The 26,374-nt window shown below is 41.3% G+C and overlaps 1 protein-coding gene across 1 annotated transcript; it reads right to left on the bottom strand.

The window, feature by feature from the left end:
• Positions 1 to 1,417: 1,417 nt before the first annotated feature.
• On the bottom strand, positions 1,418 to 24,505 carry CREG2 (cellular repressor of E1A stimulated genes 2). Its single transcript, XM_030551797.1, has 4 exons — positions 24,011 to 24,505; positions 20,736 to 20,905; positions 5,967 to 6,080; positions 1,418 to 2,293 (listed from the first exon to the last, which is right to left on the bottom strand). The coding sequence occupies exons 1-4, from the start codon at positions 24,461 to 24,463 to the stop codon at positions 2,146 to 2,148; spliced, it is 885 nt and encodes a 294-aa protein (XP_030407657.1). The 5' UTR covers positions 24,464 to 24,505; the 3' UTR covers positions 1,418 to 2,145.
• Between the last annotated feature and the right edge of the window lie 1,869 nt (positions 24,506 to 26,374).

Raw genomic sequence — 26,374 nt, 5'->3', positions numbered from 1 at the left:
CCTTTTGAGGGCCTGGAACACCAATTGCACATCCTCCTCTCTCCACTGTTGAAGAGTAGAGCTAATTTTGATTCCATTAGGAATCCATCTAAAGGCTGCTGAGCTGAGATCACTGAGTGCTGTGTTAACTAGTGGGGGAGCCTGAAGGTCTATCGCTAAGTGGCTGGCAGAGTGAAGCAGTTTGCAGCATGTTGGAGCAGCCCATGGAACAGTGAGCGGAGTGGAGCGGTTTGCGGGGACGGCTGGCGTGGCTCACGGGTCAGCTGGAGAAGCAGCACAGCTGGTGTAGTGGAGCTGGTTGTGGTGAAGGCTGCAGCAGAACTCCACGGAGAGGCACAGCTGTTGGCCCTGGCCCATGTAAGGTGCTCCTTAACACCATGTGTGGGCCCCGCCTCCTATTTCCACCCAGGCTGGGGGGGTAAAATTCTGCAGATAAACTTTTGAACTCTGGAGTGGCACTGACCAGAGACTCTGGGGTGATTGGACTTAAGACCCTAAGGGGGAAAGGACATTGCCAAATGTACTTGGAGGTGGGCTTTTGCTTATGATTTGTGTTATAATCCTGTTTGTGGTGTTTCTCCGATGTGATGCCACATTATTTCCCTCCTTTATTAAAAGGATTTTGCTACATTCAGACTCCATGCTTGCGAAAGGGGAAGTACTGCCTCCTAGAGGCGCCCGGGGGGGTGGTATGTAAGTGTCCCAGGTCACTGGGTGGGGGTTCGAGCCGGTTATGCATTGTGTTATTGAAATGGAACCCCTGGATACTGAACCCAGCCCTTGTTGCTGCCAACTCAGAGGGGCCGAAGGGTTACACAGGCAAACAAAGCTCTTACAGTCTCTAGCTCTTACAGCGTTACAGTAAGAGCTATTGTATAATTTAATGGTAAGTAATAGACACACATTCCTTATAAGCTGTGTAGCTAAGTAGCTACTTAAGTCATCAGACCCTTTTTAGTAAGATATTCTAGGTCAGGTGGCTAGAACAACCTTAGTGGTATATAATAAAGTAAGCAGAGGCTAAGAACTGATAAAGCAGCCCCACTTGGCCCTGCAGGAAAAAATTGCCAGTCCAGCGTATGCTTTGCAGTGAAGTTTTGACTTTGTTCATAGGGAGAATGGAAATTTTTTACTTGGTCTTTGAACTGAAAATGCTACTAATTATCCCAGATTTCCCTTACAAAGACAATGTCAGGGAGACTCCCTTTTAAACCTACCTAGGGAACCGGATTAAAGGGCTGGCTCCACCACTGAGGGGAACCAGGGACTGGCTATGAAAGTCTGTCTCAGGAATGAGTTAATGAAACTGAGGGGAGAGACAGGATGTGAAAAACGTAGGATCTTAGGCCGGCAAGTAACTCAATATTTCTCCTGTCTCATAATCTAAAACAGGTTTAGTAGAGACTACATTTTTTAAAAAGAATGTTAAGTGCATTGGGATTATCCTGTGGTGGGTCTGATTTCTTGTTTGACCCTTTAACATGTTTAATCATCCTTGTGCTGGTAAAAGACATTGTGTACTGAATTTATTTTGTTTGAGCTGCTCGTACTTTGCCACTGCAATAGCCAACAAGGTCCACCACTCCTTCTCCTCAATTGCCAAGCAAAATATTTAACTGGATAATTTGGAAAAGGGTGTGACTGACTAAAATGTAAATTCCAAAATAAGATCTCTTCATTAAAAGTATTAAACACAAACTTAAAACATCTTTTTATAGTTGCAGCTAGAGATATTTGCTTAGAACACCTACAAAACAAGATACCAAGTAGCAATAATACTTCCACAATATACAGCAGTCATTTATGGGTAATTAGTTTTTCTGTAGAGAATGTCATATTTAGCATATAAGTGTCACATGGGTGGATGACACTAAAATCAAAACATTTTTAAGTAGCATTCAGGAAGTATAAATCCTATCCGAAATGCCAAGATTGTGTGTTCCAGTGTAGGATTTACCATCCACATATCATTTTTAATATAAAGATCCATATTGGTTTATTAGCATTTGATCCAAGTAAACAAGATGAGGCCATTCTGAATGCTTTTGAAAAAAATCACTGTAAAATACCCATCCAAAAACATGGTGTTGGGAAAAGTTTTTGGAAAGCAAATATGAAAACTGAAGATTTATATTTCAAACCCAATCACTCTTTACTTGGAACTGCTTTGAAATACTCCTCCACTGCAATGGTGGAAACTCCTCCATACCAGTTCTGAAGCCAGATGTGCTCAATGTTCATTTTCATAAAGAACCATTCGTAGTTACGAGGCCACTTCCTCATAACTGGGTGCCTGAAAAGACAAAGAATTCCAAAAAGGTTTGCCAAAATGCACATCTAGTGGACTTCTTTCTTCAGTGCAGTAGTTGCTAACTTTCTTGGGCAACTAGTTTACCTGAGTAAAATCTGGGCTGTACCGGGCAGCATCATTGACCTATGCTCACGTTCACTTGCAATAAACCTTGCTCCAAACCTACATTTGGCAGCAAATAAAAGTACAGGAAGGGTACCTGACAGGCCCATCATTAAAAGGCAGATTTTGCTCAGCCCTTAAATAGGTGGAAAGTGCTGGCAGAGGGCACAAGGGCCTGCCATCCACAAAGGGACTTGGGTGTTGCAATGGGGAGCATTGCAATGACTCACTTTTATGCACCTAGAGAATCACTGGAACAACAATGGGATCCACAAAGCTTGGGTTAGGTGCCTAGGCCAACTATACAACAAATGAGGAGAGAAAGGTGCCTAAGAATGCAATCCACAAAAGCAGCAGCCTAGTCAGGGAGTTTCCTAAATTAGCCAATGGGAGAGTCTGATGAGAGGGATGTGTCCCAAGCCCTGCCCCTCTCACAGAGATCATCACCTGCCTATTTCTGCTTCTAGGCCACAGCTTGGAACCCTTTCCTAGAGTCAGGCAGCTAAACCACTTCATGTGAGGATGAGCTAGGCAGGCACCTGACTCCACACATAATGGGAAGAAGATGGATAGGGCAGTGCTGCCGACCTTATAACTTCTAGCTCAGGGATGGGGAAACTTTTTGGATGAGGGCCACATCGGGGAATAGAAATTATATGGTGGGCCATGAATGCTCACAAAATTGGGGTTAGAGAGCGGGAGGGGGTGAAGGCTCTGGTTGGGGGTGCGGGCTCTGGGGTGGGGCTGAGGATGAGAAGTTTGGGGTGTAGGAGGGTGCTCTGGGCTGGGACCGAGGGGTTCAGAGGGTGAGAGGGGGATCAGGGCTGGGGCAGGAGTGCAGGAAGGGGTGCAGTTCCAGTGGAGGGTGCGGGCTCTGGGGTGGGGCTGGGAATTAGAGGTTTGAGGTGCAGGAGGGTGCTCTGTGCTGGGATCAAAGGGTTTGGAGAGCGGGAGAGAGATCAGGGCTGGGGCAGGGGGTTGGTGTGTGGGGAGAGGTTTGGGGTGCAGGCTCTGAGTGGCGCTTACCTCAGGCGGCTCCCAGAAGCAGTGGCATGGCCCTTCTCCAGCTCCTATGCGGAGGCATGGCCAGGCGGGTCTGCACACTGCCCCATCTGCAGGCACCGCTCCTGAAGCTCCCATTGGAGCACTTAGGAGCTGGAGCAGAGCTATGCTGCAGCTTCCGGGAGCTGCATGAAGCAGCCCCTGACCCAGTGCCCCAGCCAGAGTGGCCCCCGACCCAGCATCCCAGCTGGAGCAGGGCTATGTCGCGGCTTCTGGGAGCCACGTGGTGTGGCCCCCAGCCCAGTGCCCTGGCTGGAGCGGGGCTAAGCCATGTAGTGTGGCCCCCAGCCCAGGGCCCCGGCTAGAATGCCAGAGTGGGGCAAGCCTCAGAATCTGCTTCCCAGTGGGAGCTTGCAGGCTGGCTTAAAACGACTCCGGCTCATAGTTTGCCAACCCCTGTTCTAGCTCATTGGTTAAAACACTCACCTGGGATATGGAAGGCTTGGGTTCAATTTCCTCCTCTGTCTGACAGAGAGGAAAAGATTGGAACAGAGATCTCCCACCGCTCAGGAGAAAGTCCTAACCACTGGGCTAAAAGTTGCTAGGTGGTGGTGGCACCACTACCTCACTGCAAGATTTTGAAGGGGACTGATCCAGTAGGTGACCTCTGAGTATGCCTACCAGATTGGGCCCTGCAGGCAAGATTGATGTTCACTGCCTATTTTCCCCTGCTTGATGGATTGCACTGGGGCTTAGATGAAATGTAAGTGTACAGATGCCTAGAGTAAGGCAGCAGTATGCGTGCCCAGAGGCAGAAACTTAGTCACCTAAATAACTTTCACAATGGAAACTTTATGCCCCCAGTGAATTTAGGTGCCTACAGAGTTAGGTAGAAGCTGAGTGAGGGTTTTGTGGATCACAGTGGAGCCTAAAACTGGGATTTGGGCACCAAAATCTGAGGTTCAGGCACTTAAGTACCTCTATTGATCTGGGCCAAGGTGCCTTCATCCCCTTGCTTGACTCACTTAAAGGCCTGGAAGAATTGCAGTCCTTGTGCTTTGGGGAACATCAGGATTACTGCTTCCCTAGTCCTGTGAGAGTGCATGGCACCTCAAAGGGGGTGGAGGAAGAGATGGGCCATAATTTTGTCCAACTAACCCTCACACCTGGCTAGCTGCATGGAAGATGTTAAGCTGCAGCCCACAAAAGTGTGTAAGGAGCAAGTGTGGTGACACCTGGAAGCACCCTGAGACATTCAGGCTGCCTCCTGGATCTCCCTATGGGGCAGTAGATTTTATCACTGCCCCTTTCTATGGAGTGTGCCTAAATGGCACAATCTTGTTTTGTGGAAGGGAGGAAAAGCCAAAAGTGTTAGTCACAAAAACCTCAGATATGACAACACATACTGATGGTAAGGGAATCACTCTTAATACTTTTGTAAATCCTAGAATTATATACAGCATTTTCTATCAAAATGCATGTTGATCGCTACTTATCTGGATGGCGTATCTGACTGTCCCAAGAGTACCAAGATAGTCCTAAAGGCCTGGATAATTTACTAAGGGTATGGCTACATTTGCAGCTGTACAGCGCTGGGAGTTAAACCTGTCTTCGTACAGCTGAATAGGGAAAGCGCTGCAGTCTGGCCACACTGACAGCTACCAGTGCACTGTTGTGGCCACATTTGCAGCATCTGCAGCAGCACTGGAAGCGGTGCATTATGGGCAGCTATCCCAGCGTTCAAGTGGTTGCAACGTGCTTTTCAAAAGGGAGGGGTGGGGTGGAGTGTGACAGGGAGCGTGGGGGAAAGAGAGAGTGGATTTTTGGAGCCAACACTCTGTCAGCAGCTGCCTTGCAAGTTCTGACCCCCTCCCCCATCCCTCTCTCATTCACTGAAAGCAAGTAGCACTCTTTGTTTTTTTCCTCACAGACCAGATAAGCAGCCTCCCTGAAACGGACCCCGCCTCCTTCGCGCGGTGCTGCTTCTCTCCTCAAGCCCCCTCCCTTCCCCTCTCTTCAAGCAAACACTAGCTGTGGGCTTTCCAAAGGGAGCCCTTGCCTGTTTGCTCATCCACAGCAAACAGGAGCTATGTTTGTTTTTTTGATAAGCAGCTCTGGGAGCCCCAAGTTCACAACAAAACAAACAGAGGCATCAAAACAAAGAGAGTTATCTTAAAAGCATTATGGGAAGCTTCCAGAGGTCAGTTACAGCATAGTAAGATTATTCCCTGTTTACAATGGCACCCCAGTGCTGCAGCAGCAGCGCCGTTCTCTTTATTCCTCTCGTCGAGGTGGAGTACATGCAGTGCTGTAGCCAGGGAGATACAGCGCTGTATGTGCCTTGCCAGTATGGACGGAGACTGAGTTACAGCTCTGTAAAGCCACCACCAGTGCTGTAACTTTCAAGTGTAGCCAAGGCTTAAGCAGCCTAGTAAGTAAAGAGCAAGCCTGTTACTCCTAGGATCCTCAATCCCAACTGGCCACCTCACTCACAATTTATTCATCTCAAAATTGTAGGTGTTACTATATTACATAAATATCACATACAGACCTAGAAAACGTTGCTTGTTTGGCAAATTCCATTTCCTCTGGTGGTACTATGACCATCTGTCCTGTGAGAGTCAGTCTGGCACACCGTGGATCCTCAGGATCAATTATATTTTTTCTGCACAAAGAGAAAAATAATCATGTATAACGGATTGTTTTCTACAGCAGAGGTCTTTAAAAAGTTATTCATATTGGCTAAATATATAGCATGCTCTGGGTGAATATGAGCTAGTGCTCACATATTTAGCAGCTGTAATATTCTAAGCCCCAGGCTTGCTTCTGCAAACCTTTATACACATGAGTAGTGATATTCCATGGGACTGTTCATGTGGGTGAGGAGTATTCACAGGAACAAGGATTACAGGATCAGGTCCAAAGTCTGAAGCAAAACAGAGATTCAACTATTTTCTAACCATGCTTTTAAAAATAATTAATTAGTAGATGATGTCTTCTGTCTATTCAAATTGTAATTGTTCTAATCTTTTATGTTGTAAGCTGATTTTCTGTTGAACTTTTATAGATGTCATTCTGTAGCAACATAAATTAGGATTAGCCATCCATTCACAGAACCAGACTTAGAATTTTTGTGTAGATCTGTAAAACAATTTTAAGGTGCTGCACCCAAGCACCTCAAAAATGTCACTGATTCTTGTCCACCCTTATCACACCACTATGCACAGGGTTTTGAGGAGGGTTAGTGAAATGGTTAGCATACACCCAAAACCTTCACTATTACAAAAATGAATGTAATGTAACTTTAGTGCCCTTCCTTGTAGCCTTCTGCTGTAGACCCACTTGCTTGTTTGTTTCTTCCCTAGTGATTGGTTTATATCGCTTTATGTTTTCAAGGCTATCTGCATGAGGAAAAGAGCTAGAGTCTCACTATTTTTAAAAGCAGAACTCTGATTCTCTGTTACATTTCTAGTTCATTCAAATTAGGGGGCTCTTGACTGCTCTCCAACTCTGCCTGTACTGTAATGACGTTTAAAATGAATCACAAGTGTAGCTATGGGGCTGATTCTAAGAATGTAAGAACAGCCATACTGGATCAGACCAATGATCCACCTAACCCAGTATCTTGTCTCTGACAGTGGCCAGTGCCAGATGCGTCAGATGGAATGAACAGAACAGGGAAATTTCCAGTGATCCGTTCCCTGTCATCCAGTCCCAGATTCTAGCAGTTTGAAGTTTAGGGACGCCCAGAGCATGGGGTTGCATCCCTGACCATCTTGGCTGTCTGTTACATTGGTATAAATGAGGAGTAACTCCACTGCTAGCAAAATCATAATGAAACCATTGTGAGGGCCTAACTGCGTGAGAAGCTGTGTGGCCTCAACTTCCATTAGTTTCAAAAGAAGTTGAAATTGCTCAGCACCTCACAGTGTTGGATCCTACACAACAGCTTAATCAGGCCCAGAGACTCACATTAAGAAAAAAGCATTGAAGTTGTTGTTCTAAAGTGTTTGAACCTAAAGAAGGAAACTGCAGTAAATTAAGCCTGATCTGCATGCAGCTTTACTCACAGATCTTGACTTGAACTCGTTAGCCCGAACCCTCACTGTATATGCAATTTGTCATTACTTTTTTTCCTTATAATTCTCAGTATGTTTCTGCTGCATGGAAACATATGGGAGTGTTTCTGCAGCTAAGTTAACACCTGGAAATTCCCCACAGATGGTAATAAAAAACTGTGTAGCCTGCTGGATAAAGTGTCTGCTTTTATATGTAGGACCAAGAACATAAATATGCCAGAAAATAGAATGGGCTCATACTCAGCTGTGCCAATAAGCACTGGGCATAGCTGACAGCATGAGCTGCAAAGGTACAATATGTGGTTCTCTGACCCTCAAGATGGTTTTCTACCATCTCCAGTAGCTTAGAGCAGTTGGGCCTAGGATCCAGCTCAAATTTTTTATTTATCATTGGTTTATTTTAAAAAATTATGATCTAAAAATTTTCCAGCAACATTTTTTAGTACAGACTAAGGAATTAGTGTTACTCTGAGCACTTGAAAATCTGCATTCCCCTGACCAGATTCTGAATTCAGTTATATCAGTGTAAGTCCATTGAAGTCAGTGGAGTTACTCCCAATTTACAGTACATAACTGAGATTAGTCTAGCCCTCTGACTTTTTGTGTTTAACCTCAAGCTTGCATTAGCATTGTCTTATTTATTTATTTAGTTAGTTTTAAAAATAAATGAAATAAATGTTTAACAAGCAAAATCTGTACCTGTAGAAAGTCAATTCAATTAATAAGCCTGTTTCTACCGGCATGCAACTGACTATTTCTTCATTACATGCCCATCAGGTATTTGAAAAGGGAGTAAAACAATTGAACAGTGGATAAAAGCAAATTAGTTTGCCAGTGCATTTGTTTGGTATATCTTAGTTATTTGTTACAAGTTACTTACAGGTAGAGGAAATATAAAATGATATTCTTTCTTGTTGGAAGGTCAGATTTCATGGGACAGATGACGGTGGCAGATTTGATTTGACTATGTGAGTTATAATCAAGAGCTATCAGAGAGCATGTTAGATCCGTCCTCCTAACTCTTTTATAATAAAAGAGAAATGTGTACATAAAAAGATCAAATAATTATATCTGTTAATTTTCAGTACTGGCCTACACCAAGAGATACGTAACTCAATATCTAAAATGTTTGAGCATGTACTTTCTCCTTGGCCTTTTCCTTTGTTTGTAGATTTCACTATGTTTTTGTCTCACTGCTTGGGCTGTTACATTATTTGAACATGTGATTAAAACACTATTAGTCTTTGGAATGGTTTGTTCAAACTGTAGTTTGTATATTTAAATATTCAGTGTAGGGGGGTGCAGTTTGTTTTGCTGGCAAATCAGCAAGCAAATTTTGTATGAAGATTCAGTTGGACCAAATACTAGAAAAGGACAGTGACACATCTGAACTTGGTACATTATGTTGTTATATTTTGGCATGGCTTTTATCACTGGCTTTTATCATGTTTTTCCGCTCTATAACAGTTAACTTTGTATCCTAGTCTTACATTGACATTGGTATTTTATCGAGCAAAAGGCTTAATGTTCTGAAAGAAATCTACTTTTGCATTTTCTTTGGCATAGTATTCCCCTTCCCCTTACAATGTGCTTTTTTAAATTTCTAAGCCCATGTACAAGCACTAAAGTTTTAGCTAGCACAGTTCTGTTTCTAATGCAGACAAGTCCTGTGTTTTCAGTGTGTTATTGGTATAGCTGATGTAAATTTGGTACTTGCTGTCCAGAAATAGAGGGATATACGCAGTGAGCCAGTGGCCTCTCTTCATGAATAAACTCCTCATGCATGTCAGTGGGATATATAGTTATACATTTAGTAGTGATTTCTTGCCTTCTATATAAAAATATGCACATTCAGTCCTCACTCCTCAGATCCATCTTAGCTTTGTTGTGGCACAAAACTGAGTGAGAAAGTAAAAGTAGGTCTATGTTTGTGACACGGAGGACCATTGGTGATTCACTGCTCTATTTCAGTAACTTATCAGGTGTGGCATATTCATTACATCTAATATGCTGTTTTCATGATATATTCAAAAGGTGGCATATAATATATAATTAAAAACCAATAACTCACTGATCATTAAAATTCTAGCATGATGTATTTATGGGATGTGTACAAAGAGTTATAAATATGCACCAGAATTATGGTCTTAAAACGTGTTTGGCAAGCAATGCATAAGTCCAGTTTGCCCTAGAGAAAGGAATGTGTATTTATTTGTCTGACCAGCCTGGTCATCAGACAGAGACAATGAAGGTACATTTACATAAAAGGTAAACAAAACCATCAAACTAGCGAGTGGAGGAGATAGCTTTTTAACTATAAACAGCGAGGGTCTAAACCTCAACTGATGAACAATTGAATCAACTGATTGTATACAATATTACTGCATTATAAAAGCATATCAAGTAAGGTCTTTTATGAAAGCCTGTGACACATTGGTGATTAATATAATTGTGAAATGTAGGCATTAATACAATATGAGGAATTATGGATGCACATTGATATGCTTTATAGCAGCAGTTCTCAACTAGGGGTCTGGAGCCCGCTGCGGGAGGCCACAAGCAGGTTTCGGGGGGCCACCAAGCAGGGCTGGTATTAGACTCACTGGGGCCCAGGGCAGAAAGCTGAAGCCCTGTCGCCCAGGGCTGAACTCTGGGACCCTGAGCCCCACCACCCACTGCTGAAGCCAAAGCCTAAGTAACTTAACTTTGCGGGGGGCCCTGTAGCATGGGACCCCAGGCAATTGCCTTGCTCGTTACCCCCTAATGCTTGCCCTGGCTTTTTTATGCATTAAAACAGGTGTTGTAGCACAGCTGGGCCATGGAGTTTTTACAGCATGCTAGGGGGCCTCAGAAAGAAAAAAGTTAAGAACTCCTGCTTTACAGTCTGTGACCAGACATAGTGAGAAACAGATTTTCTCCCAGAGAGGAGGGAAGGCAGCTATCTACCTGTCTCCAATGTAAATGAAGCAAGTTCAGTGAACTTTGGGAAGACAGCCTGGCATCGACACCCCAGCAAGGGAGAAAAGCTTTCTCTGAGCTTACTTTTCAAAGAACACAAATCACAGGTTTACTGGACTATAAAAAGAAAGGGAGAGAACCTCATAATTATCTATCACCGGGGGAGAATTAAAAGGGTCAGAGCTCTTCAAATCACAGAACACTGGATCCTTCAGCCAAGGGGGTTGAAGTCTCTCAGAACTGAATATGGGTGAGAAACCTGCTTAGGCAAAGATTGTAACTTGCTGAAATTAAGTTTTAGTCTTAGAGGTGTATTTTTACTTTTATTTGTTTGTAACCATTTCCGGTTTTATTTCTTATACTTGGTATCTCTTAAGCCTATGACTTTTTGTTTGATAAAATTGTTTTCCTTTTACTATAAACCAATTCAGTGCTGTGACTAAAATAAGACTGTTTGTCCAACCCCCATTCAATTAAAGAATTGCAGTGTATTTTCTCTTTAAAGGAGCAACAAACTTAGTAACTTCTGTGAGTGTTCAGTAAGAGGGATGGATGCTGCAGGGAGATGTTTCTGGGGAACTTGGGAGTTGGGGCTCAGAGTTTGTTACCTGGGAGGCAAGGCTGGAATGGGTAGAGTCCTGAAGAGTTGCTGGGCAGGCAGGCAAAATGGTGTGCCAGGGAGTTGTCACCCTCTTAACAGCCAAATTCTCACTTGCTGAGACTGAGAGGCGTTACACATTATCTCACAAGTCTGGGAACTTCAGCAGATTGTCACATTGGCAGGTGATTTTGGGGAAGTTTGGAACTGAGGGGGGTTTTCAGTCACCCTCCAAAATACCTGGGCAGTGGAAGCCAGGCTGTGACCTACATGCTTGAATAAGGGCTCTTGGTCAGCAGCACAGCATTGAAGGCATCCAGAGTTGCTGGGCAGGTGGTGACACAATCCCTTAATGGTCTGGGTTGAACCCCAAAGCATCATAAGATCATATTTTGGAAAGGAGACAAAGGAATCAAGATGGATACTATTTACATAAAAAGATACACACCTTGCTAAAGAGATTAAACAAAGCCAGACTTAATGGGAATCAGACAAAAGCTTATGCATTTTATTAGAGCTACATTAGTGCTGATGTATACATTGGTTTAGAGAGGTTATCTCAATTATTCATCAGGTCTGAGGAGAGGAAAGAATTGATTTACCCAATTTTTCTGCTCGTGGGGGACAAACTATGCATTCAACACTTGATTCTGGTCAGCCAGTTGTTTATGTTAAGCATGTGTGATCAGTCCTGGAGAGAGCTGCATACAAAAGCATTCACTTCATTCCAGTCCTACAGAAAAGAACCATACTACCTGCTTTAAGCCCTAAAAGAAGCTGTCACTTTTGATCATCTTATGGCAAAAACCATATACTGATGAAATGTCTCTAGGAATTACACAATGCTCTGAGGTGCACACCAACAAATATTTTCATTTTTCACCCATTTCACTCCATTCTATTTCCACCCATGTTGGGTCATGGTTCAAAAATCACTCAGAGCAGTGAGTGCCACCTACTTATTAAAATATTTACTTGCATGAGAGTACACCCAACACTAGTGATTGCAGTCACCTCCTGAATTTTCACTGGATAATTCCCGTCCAAAAATTAGCTAGGTTCAGATTTGACAAAACTATAATTCAGAGTGGTATGGCTACATTAACACCCAACAAAACAGAGTAAATTCCAATGTTGAGGGCCCTGTCTCCACTAATGATGTTCTGTCTCTTGCTCCCACACATGCAAATCTAGGGGCTTTTGAAGATTCCTTTTAGCATCATTAGTCACTTCCACCTGGCTCCAACAGCTCAACATTGAGATGAGGATCACAGGGTTAATTTCTATGCTGGAAATATATTCTACACCAGTGGTTCTCAAACTAGGGCCGCCACTTGTTCAGGGAAAGCCCACTCAGCTGAGGGATGTGCTGGCCACCGCTTCCTGCAGTCCCCATTGGCCTGGAGCGGCGAACCGTGGCCAGTGGGAGCCGCGATTGGCCAAACAAGTGGACACGGCAGGTAAACAAACCAGCCTGGCCTGCCAGGGGCTTCCCCTGCACAAGCAGCAGCCCTAGTTTGAGAACCACTGTTCTACACCATAGGAATTTGTTTTCTAAAGTCTACAGAAGAAAATGTTATGCCATCAAATAATTATCATAGTTGTGTATTAAAACACACAGCACTTTTATTTTATATTTAGAAAAGCACAAGTTATGTGCCTTATATATGCCATCATAATTCAACCTTGAAGGATCTGAAATAGAAAGTATGTATTAGCATTACTAATCTGTGTGGTATGAACATCAGACAAAATCTCTATTGAAAGCAAAATTCATAATCTGAAAAGCTGCTGCTGGCCATCAGCTTGATACTGCAGGGTACTATTGCCCTGCCTTCCCCCTGATTTGGACAAAAAAGAATGTTCTTTCTCATTCTTCCTTCAAACAGAGTTAAAAAGGAATCTTTATTTTTGGATGTAGCGTCTTCCATTTTAAATCAAAAGAAAGTCCCGAGGTTAAAGAAAAGAATGAAAAAATGGCTTTTTTATACAGAATTGATTTCTGTGTTTGGTCACATGCCCGTTTTAGTTTGGTTTAGATCACCCCACAGTTCGTAGAAGAACTTCCTCCCTAGGCTGATTTTTCTTTCAGTTTAAGTGCTCTCGGTGTGCTTGACTGTCTTTGGTCATATAAATAGCAAATTTCTATGGCCGAATTACTAATTGTGGTATGTAACCTATCACTTAAATCAGCCTCTGTGCCAGATGACTGGAGGATAGCTAATGTAATGCCAATTTATTAAAAAAACTCCAGAGGCGATCCTGGCATTTATAGTTCAGGAAGCCTAACTTCAGTACCAGACAAATTGGCTGAAACTACAGTAAAGAACAGAATTATCAGACCCATAGATTAACACAATATGTTGAAGAAGAGTCAACACGGCTTTTGTAAAGGGAAATTATACCTCACCAATAATTCTTTGAGGGTGTCAACAAATGTGGACAGGGGTGACAGTGTACTTGAATTTTCAGAAAAGCTTTGACAAGGTCCCTCACCAAAGACACTTAAACAAAGAAAGTAGTCATGGAATAAGATGAAAGGTCTTCTCATGGATCAGAGAAGGACCGGGATATCATACAGGAAGATCTGGATGACCTTGTAAACTGGAGTAATAGGATGAAATATAATTTAATAGTGAAAAGTGCAAGGTCATGTATTTAGGGATTAATAACAAGAATTTTGGTTATAAATTGGGGACACATCAGTTGGAAGTAACAGAGGAGGAGAAGGACCTTGGAGTATTGGTTGATCACAGGATGACTATGAACTGCCAATGTGATATGGCCGTTAAAAAAGCTAATGCTGTTTTAGGATGCATCAGGCAAGGTATTTCCAGTAAAGATAAGGAGGTGTTAGTACCGTTATACAAGGCACTGATGAGATCTCATCTGGAATACTGTGTGCATTTCTGGTCTCCCATGTTTAAGAAGGATGAATTCAAACTGGAACAGGTACAGAGAAGGGCTAGTAGGATGATCCGAGGAATGGAAAACCTATCTTATGGAAGGAGACTGAAAGAGCTTGGTTTGTTTAGCCTAATCAAAAGAAGGCTGCAGGGAGATATGATTGCTCTCTATAAATATATCAGAGGGATAAATATCAGGGAGGGAGAGGAATTATTTAAGCTTAAGACCATGTGGGCACAAGAACAAATGGATATAAACTGGACACTAGGAAGTTTAGACTTGAAATTAGACGAAGGTTTCTAACCATTAGAGGAGTGAAGTTCTGGAACAGCCTTCCAAGGGGAGTAATGGGGGAAAAAGACATATCTGGCTTCAAGACTAAGCTTGATAAGTTTATGGAGGGGATGGTATGATGGGATAGCCTAATTTCGGCAATTAATTGATCTTTGATTATTAGCAGGTTAATATGCCCAATGGTCCGTGTTGGGATGTTAGATGGAGTGGGATCTGAGTTACTACAGAGAATTCCTTCTTGGGTGCTGGATGGTGAGTCTTGCCGACATGCTCAGTGTTAACTGATCACCATATTTGAGGTCAGGAAGGAATTTTCCTCCAGGGAAGATTGGCAGAGGCCCTGGAAGTTTTTCGCCTTCCTCTGCAGCATGGGTGGGTCACTTGCTGGAGGATTCTCTGCACCTTGAGGTCTTTAAACCACAGTTTGAGGACTTCAATAACTCAGACATAGGTTAGGGATTTGTTACAGGAGTGGGTGGGTGAGATTCTGTGGCCTGCATTGTGCAGGTCAGACTAGATGATCATAATGGTCCCTTCTGACCTTAAGTCTATGAGTTATTGGTTAAAAGATAAATAAATAAATAGGAATAAATAGTCAGTTTTCACAGTGGAAAGAGGTAAATAGTGGAGTGTCTAAGGACCTATATTGTGACTAGGGCTGTTCAAGATATTAATAAATTATCTGGAAAATGGGGTAAATAATGAGGTGACAAAGTTTTCAGATGATACCAAATTACTCAAGATAGTTAAGTCCAAAGCTGACTGCGAAGAGTTACACAGAGATCTCACAAAACGGGGTGACTGGTCAAGAAAATGACAGATGAAATTTAATATTGATAAATGCAAAGTAATGCACATTGGAAAACAATCCCAACTATACACACAAAATGATGGGGTCTAAATTAGCTGCTCCCACTCAAGAAATAAATCTTTGAGTCATTGTGGATAGTTCTCTGAAAACATCCACTCAATGTGCTGTGGCAGTCAAGAAAGCTAACAGAATGTTAGGAACCATTAGGAAAGAGATCGATACAAAGACAGAAAATATCATCATGTCACTATATAAATCTATGGAATGCCTACACCTTGAATACTGTGTGCAGTTCTGATTTCCCCATCTCAAAAAAGATATATTAGAATTAGAAAAAGTACAGAGAAGGGCAACAAAAATGATTAGGGTATAGAGCAGCTTCCATATGAGGAAATATTAGAAAGACTGGAAGTGTTTATTTTAGAAAAGAAATGACTAAAGGGGGATATGGTAGAGGTCTATAAGACTGTGAATGGTACAGAGAAAGTGAATAGGGAAGTATTATTTTCCCTTTCACATAGCACAAGAACCAGGGGTCTTCCAATTAAATTAATAGGCAGCAGATTTAAAACAAAAATAAGGAAGTATTTCTGCACACACACCATACAGTCAACCTGTGGAACTCATTGCCAGGGGATGTTGTGAAGGCCAAAAGTATAACTGGGTTCAAAAAGAATTAGATAAGTTAATGGAGGATAGGTCCATCAATGGCCATTAAGAAAGGTGGTCAAGAACACAACCCCATGCTCTGAATGTCCCTAAACTTCTGACTGTCAGAAGCTGACGGGATGGATCACTCAATAATTGCTGGGTTCTGTTAATTCCCTCTGAAGTACCTAGTACCAGCCACTGCCAGAAGATAGGATACTGAGCTAGACGGACCATTGGTTTGACCCATTTTTGTCATTCTTACGGTCTTATGAATTACATGATTAAGCAGTGAATTTTGTATAGCATAGCGATAGCCAATTTTATGTTAACAGTCAGCCCCATGAAAAGAGGATCATGGCATTAGGTAGTCTCAGTAAACACAGAGAAAGAAACAGACATTGGTGTACTAGACTGGAATTTTCTACAGTTGGTTATTTAAGTGTAAAGAAAAAGAAAACAATAATTTAGAGCTATATTATGTGTGCTGCGTGGTGATGATAATAGGTTTCATATTTAACTTTCTAATTTAGTAGTTGTGTGTTTGCTGGATGGATCTTTAAATATGGATTTTGGAGTAACAGTTACTGAAGTCTTTATCCTGAATGTGACTAAAGAGGGACAACATAAATACTAGAGAGGCAAAGATGTTCCTGTGTTACAAAATTGGGATCTGAATCTAAACTTCTGCAAAGTTCAGGGGTGTTTGGAGTCAGGGTTTCTGTGCAGGCCCATCTCTAGCAAATTCATTTGCTTTCAATTAGATTTTATAACTTGTCTTACTGTATTTACTAATTGTCAGATATTTAGACCAAAATCAGGGTTTGCCTGAAGGTGTAATGCTGAATTTGTGGCATTCCATTCCTTTTCATGTTAAGAGACTGTAACCTCACAAATACAGGATTATGTGGATCAAACAGAAGGTTTGTTCAAAACCCCAGCATCTGACATAATAGTAAAAGGAAAACAAAAAACATGACTGACCTAGAAAACTGCTTTTTGTCAGAATGTTCTTTTCATTTTTTTTTTCCAGTGTGGAAGTCAGTCTATGATAGTAAGTTCTGTACTATTACTACTTTAGGAGGTCAATATTTGGCCCTGCTCCTGGACACACCATTGCATGTGCTTAACTTGACTTCTGTGAGACTATTCACATGCTTCGGTGTTTTCAGGATCAGGGCAATAGTGAGGCCTGGTACTTCGCGAAGAGAAATGTTCTAATCTAAGCAACTCATGTGTCAGTCTTCATTTAAAACAATGGTATTTCGGGTTTGTTTTTTGCTTCTTAATCTAAAGCCCAATCCTGCTCCCACTGAATGCTGTAGGAACAGGATCGGGCCCTTTCTCCTTTTCTGGAGAGTGAGCTATTTTATACCAATTCATTCCAGGAATGGCCTTTTGCCATCTAATTTTTTGTCCCTCTTTTTCCCACTTACAGCCCTTCTTCAGAATAACACCTACCCTTCAACAGGTATCCTCTGAAGATACTTGTTAATGCTATTCCATGAACGGACCATCAGGGAGTGCTCTAAAAATCAATGCGCCCTGTATCCTTCTGGGAAATGGAAATCTTTTGATCAGTGATGAGGAATCAAGATTATAATCACAATATCATAATGTACTGCTATTAGTCCCTACTAGGATGGTGCCATTTCCCTCATTCTTGCATGACTAGAAGTTTTGTTTCTGTTATTAGTTTAAATTTGGGTTTTTCAAATTCTCTTTCCAATTGAATAGGCATAAGACTGTGAAATCAATAAATTGGATACCAGTCTGACATGTGAACACACATCACCTGATATTTGTTAGTTATAAAAAGTCTATTAAAATGCCAACTGTGTACTGTTTCTAAAGCCAGAGATTTATTTTGTGTAGAATAACTCAGAAGTATTCCTTAGCAGAGAGCCAAACTGTTCCTAAGAGTTTTGATTGCTTTCAAGTTTTCTTTCTTTTTTATAACTTGGGGTATGTATATACTCTAATAGAATTCTGCATGCAGACAAGATACAGGACCAAATTCGTTGTTTGCATACTGGGTACAACCCTTCTCATCGAATCCACTCTTTGTTTAGCTATTTTGTATAATGGTTCTTCAGTTTTAAAATGAATGATACCCTTGATCGAGACAACTTCTGTGCAAAATACCTTATATTAAAAATTCATACAATGGAACTTTCTTATGCAAGAAATAGCTATTCATCTGACTATTTTGCTAGCAGTGGAGAGAAACATTGAGCTGGCAGAAATTGTAGGCTATGTTGGGCTTATAGATCTTGCCTCTGAGATGGTGAATGGGTAGCAGGGAAGAAAATGACCTGCATATAAAACAATCCACTCATTTAAAACCTTGCACTGAGAAATGTAGGCCCTAACCTTCTGATGAAACTAACTTTGGGGACAGTGCTAGGTGCTTTGATGTCATTGAGACATTTCTGCTGCATTGATACTGTTCTGCTGTTTACATGGCACTGTCCTTATACCTCCTACATACACACAGCAGAAGCATTTGCAATGCCAGTTCAGAAGGGCCTATGGTATGAGAGTGTTACCAACAGCACTGTCAATACTAGAGTTAGTATTGGAGGACAAAGAAGAGCACATTGCACAGACAGCAAGGAAAGCCCCAGGTATCCTGTGATTCTTGGTTGTGGAATTGGCCCCTGAAGCTACCCCCCGAGGCAGATCTGTGCAGCAGTATCCAAACTATTACTTATTTTGATGTCTAGCTCTTAGGGATGTGGAGAAAACTTTAGAAACATGAACTGAATGTAAACCAGTGCAGTGGTATCTTCATGCATTTGAAGAAAGTCCTACGCAAGAGCTTGCATAGACGTGTACAGTCTTGGTCATCTCAATTAGGGAATGACTTTGACATCGAACAAAAACAATTTAAATACCAGCAATTGATAACTTTTTCACTGCCAGTCAGGTTACCCAAACACCTATGTACTCATCACTCAGGGGATGCAGTTGCAGATATGGAGGTGGAGGTGACAGTTGGTTGCTCTCAAGGGTTGCTTTTCTACCCCAAAAGTTAAAATCACCTTTGACCCTGCTCACAGAGGGAAGGGAAAGAAAAGAGTTATCCTCTCCCTCTGCCTAAATTCCCAACCGCTTCCTAGGTGCAAAAGCCTGTAGAAATCTTTTCACGCATGCCTAGGACCAAAAACTCCAGTGGTGACTCATCAGCTTCCAAACTTTCCCATTTCCTCTCACAACTTGTCCAGTGCAGTTTTGCGTTAATACTAAATCTGTGCAAATGGATAACTTCAGAAATAATGTAAAATAAACTGAACGTAATAGCCATATAAATAATGCAAGGAATGTCACAGTGATTCGAATATTTATGTTCATATTGAATGAAATAGCAACAGCTACATTTTAATTTACTTGCAGCTGACACCAAACTTAAAGTTTGCCACATTATTTAGCACCAAAGTTCAACAGACACCTGCTGCAGAATTTCAGTTCTGCTGGCTGCAGAATATACAGTGCCTTGGTCAAGGCTGTCCCTAGGGCAGTGTGGGGCCTGGAGCAGAAGTGATGAATTCATCTTCCGGGGCTGATCCCCCCGAGCCAATCCACTGGCCCATAGGGCTCCCCAAAGCGTGAGGTCCAGAGCAGTCGCACCGGTTCGCCCTACTCAAGGGACAGCTCTGGCCTTGGTCATAAGTGAGAGCAGCTTCTGGAGGATCAGCATTAAAGGGAAAATGGCAGAGGTGAGTTTTAGTACCTCAAATAACTAACAGTTACTAAATAAGTATATAGTAAACATGAAGTTTCAAAGGTTTTTCAGTATTTCTATAAACTGTCAATAGTCTTTCTGACTGCTGCCTATGGACTGATAAGTCCCAAGCAGGTGGTTAAGTCTGATGAGGTCAGCTGTACACATAACCAAGATTTTCATAAATGGTCACTCAAAGTTAGAGTCCTACGTCCATATTTAGGCACCTAAATTGGTGGCCTGATTTTCTGAACTGCTCATCAGCAGCAGCTCTCATTGCCATCAATGGGAGCTGCAGGATGTCCAGTATCTCTGAAAGTGAGGCCACTTATTTAAGTGTTATGAAAAAGAAGCCTAACTTTAGTCATCAAGTTTTAAAAATCTTGGTGAAGATATTCAGCTTATCATTTAAATGCATGAGAAGGCTGGGAGAGTGAAAACGTACAATTTAAAAATAATTAATTTTAAAAATATTAATCAAATGTTTTAAAGAAAGGATAGAACTGTCCTTACAGCGACTTTACAGTTCTCCTGACTTTCTTATGCTTTCAAAGGGTGAGCTACATTTTCTCTATCTTAACCTCCATCAGACCATCAAAATGAAAGCCTCCTCTTTGATTGTGAGGATGTTGTATTTAAGACAATGAAACATTTTTAATGATACTAGACCAGTTCATACCCTCTGAAAGTACCGGTAGCTGTAATGCCATTGAAGTCAGTGGTGTTGCACTGGGTTTATGTCGCTTACTCTCTGTAGTTAGATGTAGATATTAGAATATACTTCATATTTCGGCTTTCCTTTAAGAGATTGTGCTGAGGCATTTCTCCTATAATATAAAACAAATCTGTGGAGATTCTAGCTTGTGCTGGGGGCCAAAATAACCTCCATCCAGCCCCAGAAGTGGGAAGCTGAAAGGGTGGCATAAAGCCACCATTGTTCCCCCTTCATGTCAGATGTAGGAATCAGAGTGTAAGGATCCACTGACTTCATTAGGCTTTGGATCAGACCTAAGCATCTAACATTAGGAACATAAAAACACAGGTACCCAAAACCGGAGGTCACTTGTTTAAATGTGTGGCCTAAAATGTTGTCCAAAGCCAGAATGGGTGTTTGTCAAAGCAGTGTTTGGATTTCTTGGCTCTTGTTCCTATGCTTAGATGGTGCCTCTGCCCGTATTGCTTCAGTTTAACCAAAAGTATTTCAAATCATGTTGTACAGTACTCACAACACAGAAACGTAAATGCTATCAGAAATCAATTTGTTTTCATTGACTGCTGTCAGAAAGACAGACTGCTGGTACCTGCAGAATTCTCCTTCTGCCTCTGGGAATGTCAGCGAAGCCACAGAGTTCTTCATGAGATCTGTCACAGTGTTGTCCTTTGGAGTCACATAAAAGAAAGGTATTCCAGTGCTGTTATTGATGGGCCCATCACTGACTAGTAAACAATTCCCAAATGGTACACCTTGGATCTGAGAAAATTCAGACAATCAATGCTTTAAAACTTTGCACTTATACATTGTAAATAAAGATGGGGACTTACTCAAGGTCAGTAGCAGAAATGGGAATAGAACTTGTGGTTCTGATTCCCAGTTTCCATTCTCACCACTAGACCCCACTGTTTTCTAAATTAGATTTACTTACCATACTGTTGTGGTAACAAATCTCTCTCCCCTTCCTCCCATTCCCGATGGTGATACGGAGAACTCCTTTTCTTTACATTGCCAAACATTTAAAAGAAACTAGCAAGTACTAAAACATTAGTATTAAACATTAGCATTAAACATTAGCATTAAAAAGCAATCATGAAAGCAACTGCCCTAGATGGCATTGATATATTTTCTCAGGAATCTAAAAGGATTCATATTCCAATTGAGATTTTGATTAATTCTGATTTTGGCCCCCTCTACACTGAGGTTTTAACCTTGCTTTGAAATGTGGCCACACTGGCTGGCCAAACTATAGAAGAAACTATTTTAGCTAGAGCTGAATTTAAACACAGTTCCAGACAACTCAGCATGGATGGGGCCTATAGGCCATCTAATCCCCAGTCAATAGCAAAACTTCCATTGACATGCAAGGGCACAAGAGCAGGCCCTACTGTGTCAGTTTTTCAAAAGTTGGCTCTCCTTTCCCCTGACTTGTACATGCACAGTGAATATTCCATGTGCAAAAATTTGCACCAGCTTTTGCAAAGGAGACCCTGTGTTTGTAGCGCTATTGCCTAGGAATGACAAGGGATAATTTTCTCTAATGTGATAATTGTATCATGTCTCTCATCCCATTAGAAATCACAGTAGCGGATCTACACCTTGTATTGCTGGTTGTTGTTGTTATTTTTTTATAATATATCTTCAGGTATGTAATTTCAAATGACCAATTAGATGTTAGATATTAAAAATCATAATCAATATATTGAGTTAATTCAGTATAACCAATGGGTTTTTGTAACAAAAAGTAGTTAAACATGAATAGTTACTGAGAAAACCATGGGTGATACTAACCTGGATCACATGCTTTCCATTTTATGATGTTTATACACTTTTAATGTTTATATACCATCTATACTGCAAATGATAAGGGGTATTTTTTATGAAGACACATATCTAGGAAACCAACCAATCTTATGAAGATTTATAAAATAAAAAATAGAAGTTGTCAATAACATTAGAAATTTCAATCACTTAAGTTTGAGTCTTTCATACATGGTAAACTTTACAGTTCGCATTCAAAAAGGAACTGTGAGTCTAAGCCACATAACTCAAAATTCACAGCAAAAGACATCACACCCATGAATTACAAGTTTTATTATGAATCCATTTTTTCGGTATTACTTATGTATTATAATTACGGACTGCAAACTGCACATATTTTAATAAGATGGATTGTAATTCCATCAAAGGTTTCTGATGAGAGAATAAAGCATAACAGATAAGATCATATGATTTAATAGCATATTTGGAATGCTGAGATGGAATTAGAGACTTCAGATGTACAACTGAGAATATTTTATTAATGATATTTTTTCTAGCTTCTGAGCTTTGCGTTTCACAAACTGCCAGGCAGTTGCTTCTTTACTAAATCTTTCCAGAAGTTTTACAGGTGCTAACTCTTTCTTTCTTTCTTTGTAACTAAAAAAATTGATCCCTAATTTGTGGACATTTTAACAAGAGAATTAATGTTAAACTCACTTTTCCTGTGTGTCAGTATTATTGAAAGCTAATGCACAATTCAAACCCATCTTTTTAAAAAAGGGAGTATTTTACAGCTAGAAAAATTATGACCCAAATTCTGCACGGTGTGCCAGCTGCTCAGCATCACACGGCTGACAAAGTGGTCCTGAAGTGGGAACAGATAGTCAAGGCAGGATCACCCCTATCAATGGTGTAGCTAGGAATGTAAGTGTGGATGGGCCGCAAATTATTACAGACGGGCAATATTCCACCCACACATTTCCTTACAGACACGTCTTTGTTTTTGACTGGCTAAATCTTTTCAAAAATTGTCTATCTGTCCAGTAGGATGCACTATAAAAAAAAATCCCAATATAAATTTACCATACTTGAACTTTGCATTGAACTGTCCCAACATGGGCAGAGGCTCCCTGAGCCCCACGGAGCCAGCCCAATATGGGAAGAAGGAGTTGGGATCTGGTCCCGGAGGCCCATGGAGCCGGCCTGACATGGGCAGAGGGAGCCATATTTGGGTGAGACCATATGCTAAGTGGGTGGGCTGCAGCCCACCCAGGCCCACCTGTAGCTACGCCATTGACCCCTAAACAGGCATATCTTCAAGTGGCTTAGAGCCAGTGCTGTAGCTTCCACCCCCACCCCGCGTAGAGAATATAGCAGAAGCAAAAGGAGCGCAGCTGGCATACCCCTTATATCCTGTGGATCCCTGGCTACTGTATCAGCCCTTTGGGGCTGTTGACAGCCAGCATTAGTTATAGCAGGCTTTAGGCTGCTCTATATTATGCTGGGGAACCAGCAGGACACACAGCCAGCCCAGGATTGGGGGAACACAAAGGCATCCTTCTGTGAGCTCTGTAGTGTGTGCTCCTTGGCCTCAACAAAGGATCTAGCCTGATGTTTTTCTCTTCTTTTTCTGCATCTTGTCAGGAGGTGCTGTTCTTTAGCATCTCTCTTCTATTGTAGTGTAAGCATGATTTCTATTCCTAGAAATCTTTTTCAGAGAAGCAAAGCTGGGAATGTTGCTTAAATATGTGGCACCAGCACTGTATTTTTACAGTAAATAATATTACTGACAGCTTTTATTATCTGCATATTTTGTAGCTGATATCAGTACGTAGTTGATTATAAGACAGTAAATATTGTTCTCCACAACAGTGCTGGGATGCTGTTATGTAGTTTTGCATTATAATAAATTTCTAATGCTAGTAAAGAATTTGTGTAATTTATATATTAAATGCTTTCTCAAAACAGATTATTTACTGCCTTTTACAGAACAGTAAAATACAAGCAAGCAATGTGCAAGCCCTCTCCCACTGTTAGTGGGTAAATAAGTCCAGTATTCAAAGAGAATTGTCAATGTCTAGCAGAGGATGTGACTTACGGTACCTTTTCCTGGGCGGACTCGGTAGCCAAGAAGCCCCAGCTGTTATAATGGGTCAGGAAACGGGCAGTTCTGATTGCCTGCTCCTGAGGAGTAATGCTGTCTGTTCCTTTGACACTCTCTCTCCTATAGGAAAACATCCTAGAAGGAGAAGAGATTTGCTTGGATCTCCCAGCCACTGGCCTTGACCTCATTTCCCCGTCTTCCTTGTAAACAGAGGCTGGGTAGCTCTGCTTCCAGATGCTAGTCGTGTCTTCCAGAAGCGCAGGGAGAGCCTCCTCGTTTGAGGAGCTATCCAGTTCTTCCTCCACCTCATTGGTAACTGACCACGAAACCGAGTTAACTATCACATACCCCCAAGCAGGAGACAGCATCACACTGCACCACAGAACCCAGGAAAGCCAGGATATTGGTGTAATCCTTTTCTTCAGTTGTATTTGACAGCAGCACACAGACATTTTGTAATAAACACTCCACGCTAAGATCCACACTGAACCTTGCAAAGCCTGAACCTTTGGAATGATAGCAGCACCCTCCTGTGGTGAAAGCTGGCTCAGAGATGGATTAGATTGAGTTTACACTCTTGCTAAAGCATCAACAGCCTGTATAACTCCCTGCATAGAAAGTCAACCCTGCCACCTGAAACAAAAGCCTAGGCAATATTGCTCAACAAAAGAATTTGGCTAGAAAAGCATTCAGCTTGAAAGTATGTATCAACAGAGTCTACTGAACATACAAGAAATGTATTATAATTTCCACAAAATAATTGTTCTCTGACAAAAGTCTGGCAGTGACAAGCTAAAGCATGCAGTCACTTCAGTCATGCCAAATATATCTTTTCCATTTACTATCTTCTCTCCTTCCTCTTCACCGTACACTATTCCCCTCCCCACCCCGCACTATGTTCTAAACTGACCTGTTGGATAGTTGCAAAAGAAATAATATTCTATAGATTTAATCTGGACTACAGATTTAAAAACTAATTTAGCCCCATCATGCAGTAGCGTTTGTCAGAACACCACACACATTTTCTGCTAGAATAGGTTAACTGAATTTTTATGAAAAAAAGGTAAAACGTTATCTTTGGGATTATGGAATGCATGAGGCCAAATTTCCTATTGATTTACATCCCAGGTAATCTCTCTGATTTAGTGGAATTTTACAAGGTGTAGATCAGTGTAGAAATTGTCCTGCCTTTTTAGATTTGTTTAAATATCCCTTGTTAATTGGTATGTTTACCAACTAAGACCTTGATCCTACAAAGATTAAGCACATGTTTAACTTTATGCACGATTAGTCCTATTAAGTACAGGCATAAATCTGTGCAGGATTGGAGCTCAACATTTGTACTTTATTTTTTAAAGTAATTGTTTACTATCTGTTAGCATTATAGCACATTGGAACTCGACTCTTTGCTAAGGAAATGAAATTTTACTCTCTCTTATTAATGTGTTATTAACTTTTTGTGCAAATTATTAAAAGGGGCAAATTTAAGGTTGGGCAGGGAGGTGTAATTTTCATCAGACACTTTTCCTTTCGTTGGAGACTCAGATACATTTTATAGGTACTAGTCTCTTACAGTTCTGAAGAGTGGATGTCCCAGTTCAGGTCTTAAGTTAGATCTCCTGTTCCATTACATGATGAACTGCCTTCTGAGAATACGTGGCATTTCTAATCTCAAATATGAATTTTTATAAATAACAATGAACTGAAATCACTTGAACTATTAAGTATTTTCATGTAAGGGATGTGGTGCTATTTATCAGACTCACAGATCTGCAATATTTCATCTTAATTTACAAGCATCCTTGCAAAAATGAAAATAGGAGATATTTTTAAAGGCACGAAGGCTTGCTTTTCTGACCCTCAATCACCTTCTTTCCCCAACATATGTAAAATCTCCAGACTTTTAATCTCATCCCCACAACAGAATGAACCCCTCCCCTTTTTCTCTAGCAAATAACCCCAACCTGACCCTTTGTCAGTTTATCTGGACTGTCCTCACTTCTGAGTTCCCTCCCAATGGCTGGGCTGAGAACCACTTGGAGGCATATGAAAGATAAGTGAGGATTTCCAAAAGCAGAAAGAGGGAATGTCAGGGGAGCTCTAATCAAGTAGCCTTCTACGTGGTGGGATCAACTTCCTATACTAATGCTTCTTAAAACTATTTGAAAGAGCTAATTCCCAAGTGTTGCCCACATCACAGCTAGTCAGTCTACCAAAGCAAATACTGGTGTGATATAAATTTAGTATCCTGTAGAAAACCACAAAATTTATACACATTTATTTCCAGTATCTCCCAATATTTTCTGTATAATTCTGCTTGTGTTGTGGTCAGACAGCAAACTGAGATCATTTTGTGTTGGACA

This window comes from Gopherus evgoodei, chromosome 1, assembly GCF_007399415.2.
Source record: "Gopherus evgoodei ecotype Sinaloan lineage chromosome 1, rGopEvg1_v1.p, whole genome shotgun sequence".
Lineage (NCBI taxonomy): Eukaryota > Metazoa > Chordata > Testudines > Testudinidae > Gopherus > Gopherus evgoodei.
This window is presented reverse-complemented; position numbering and strand designations above follow the sequence as displayed.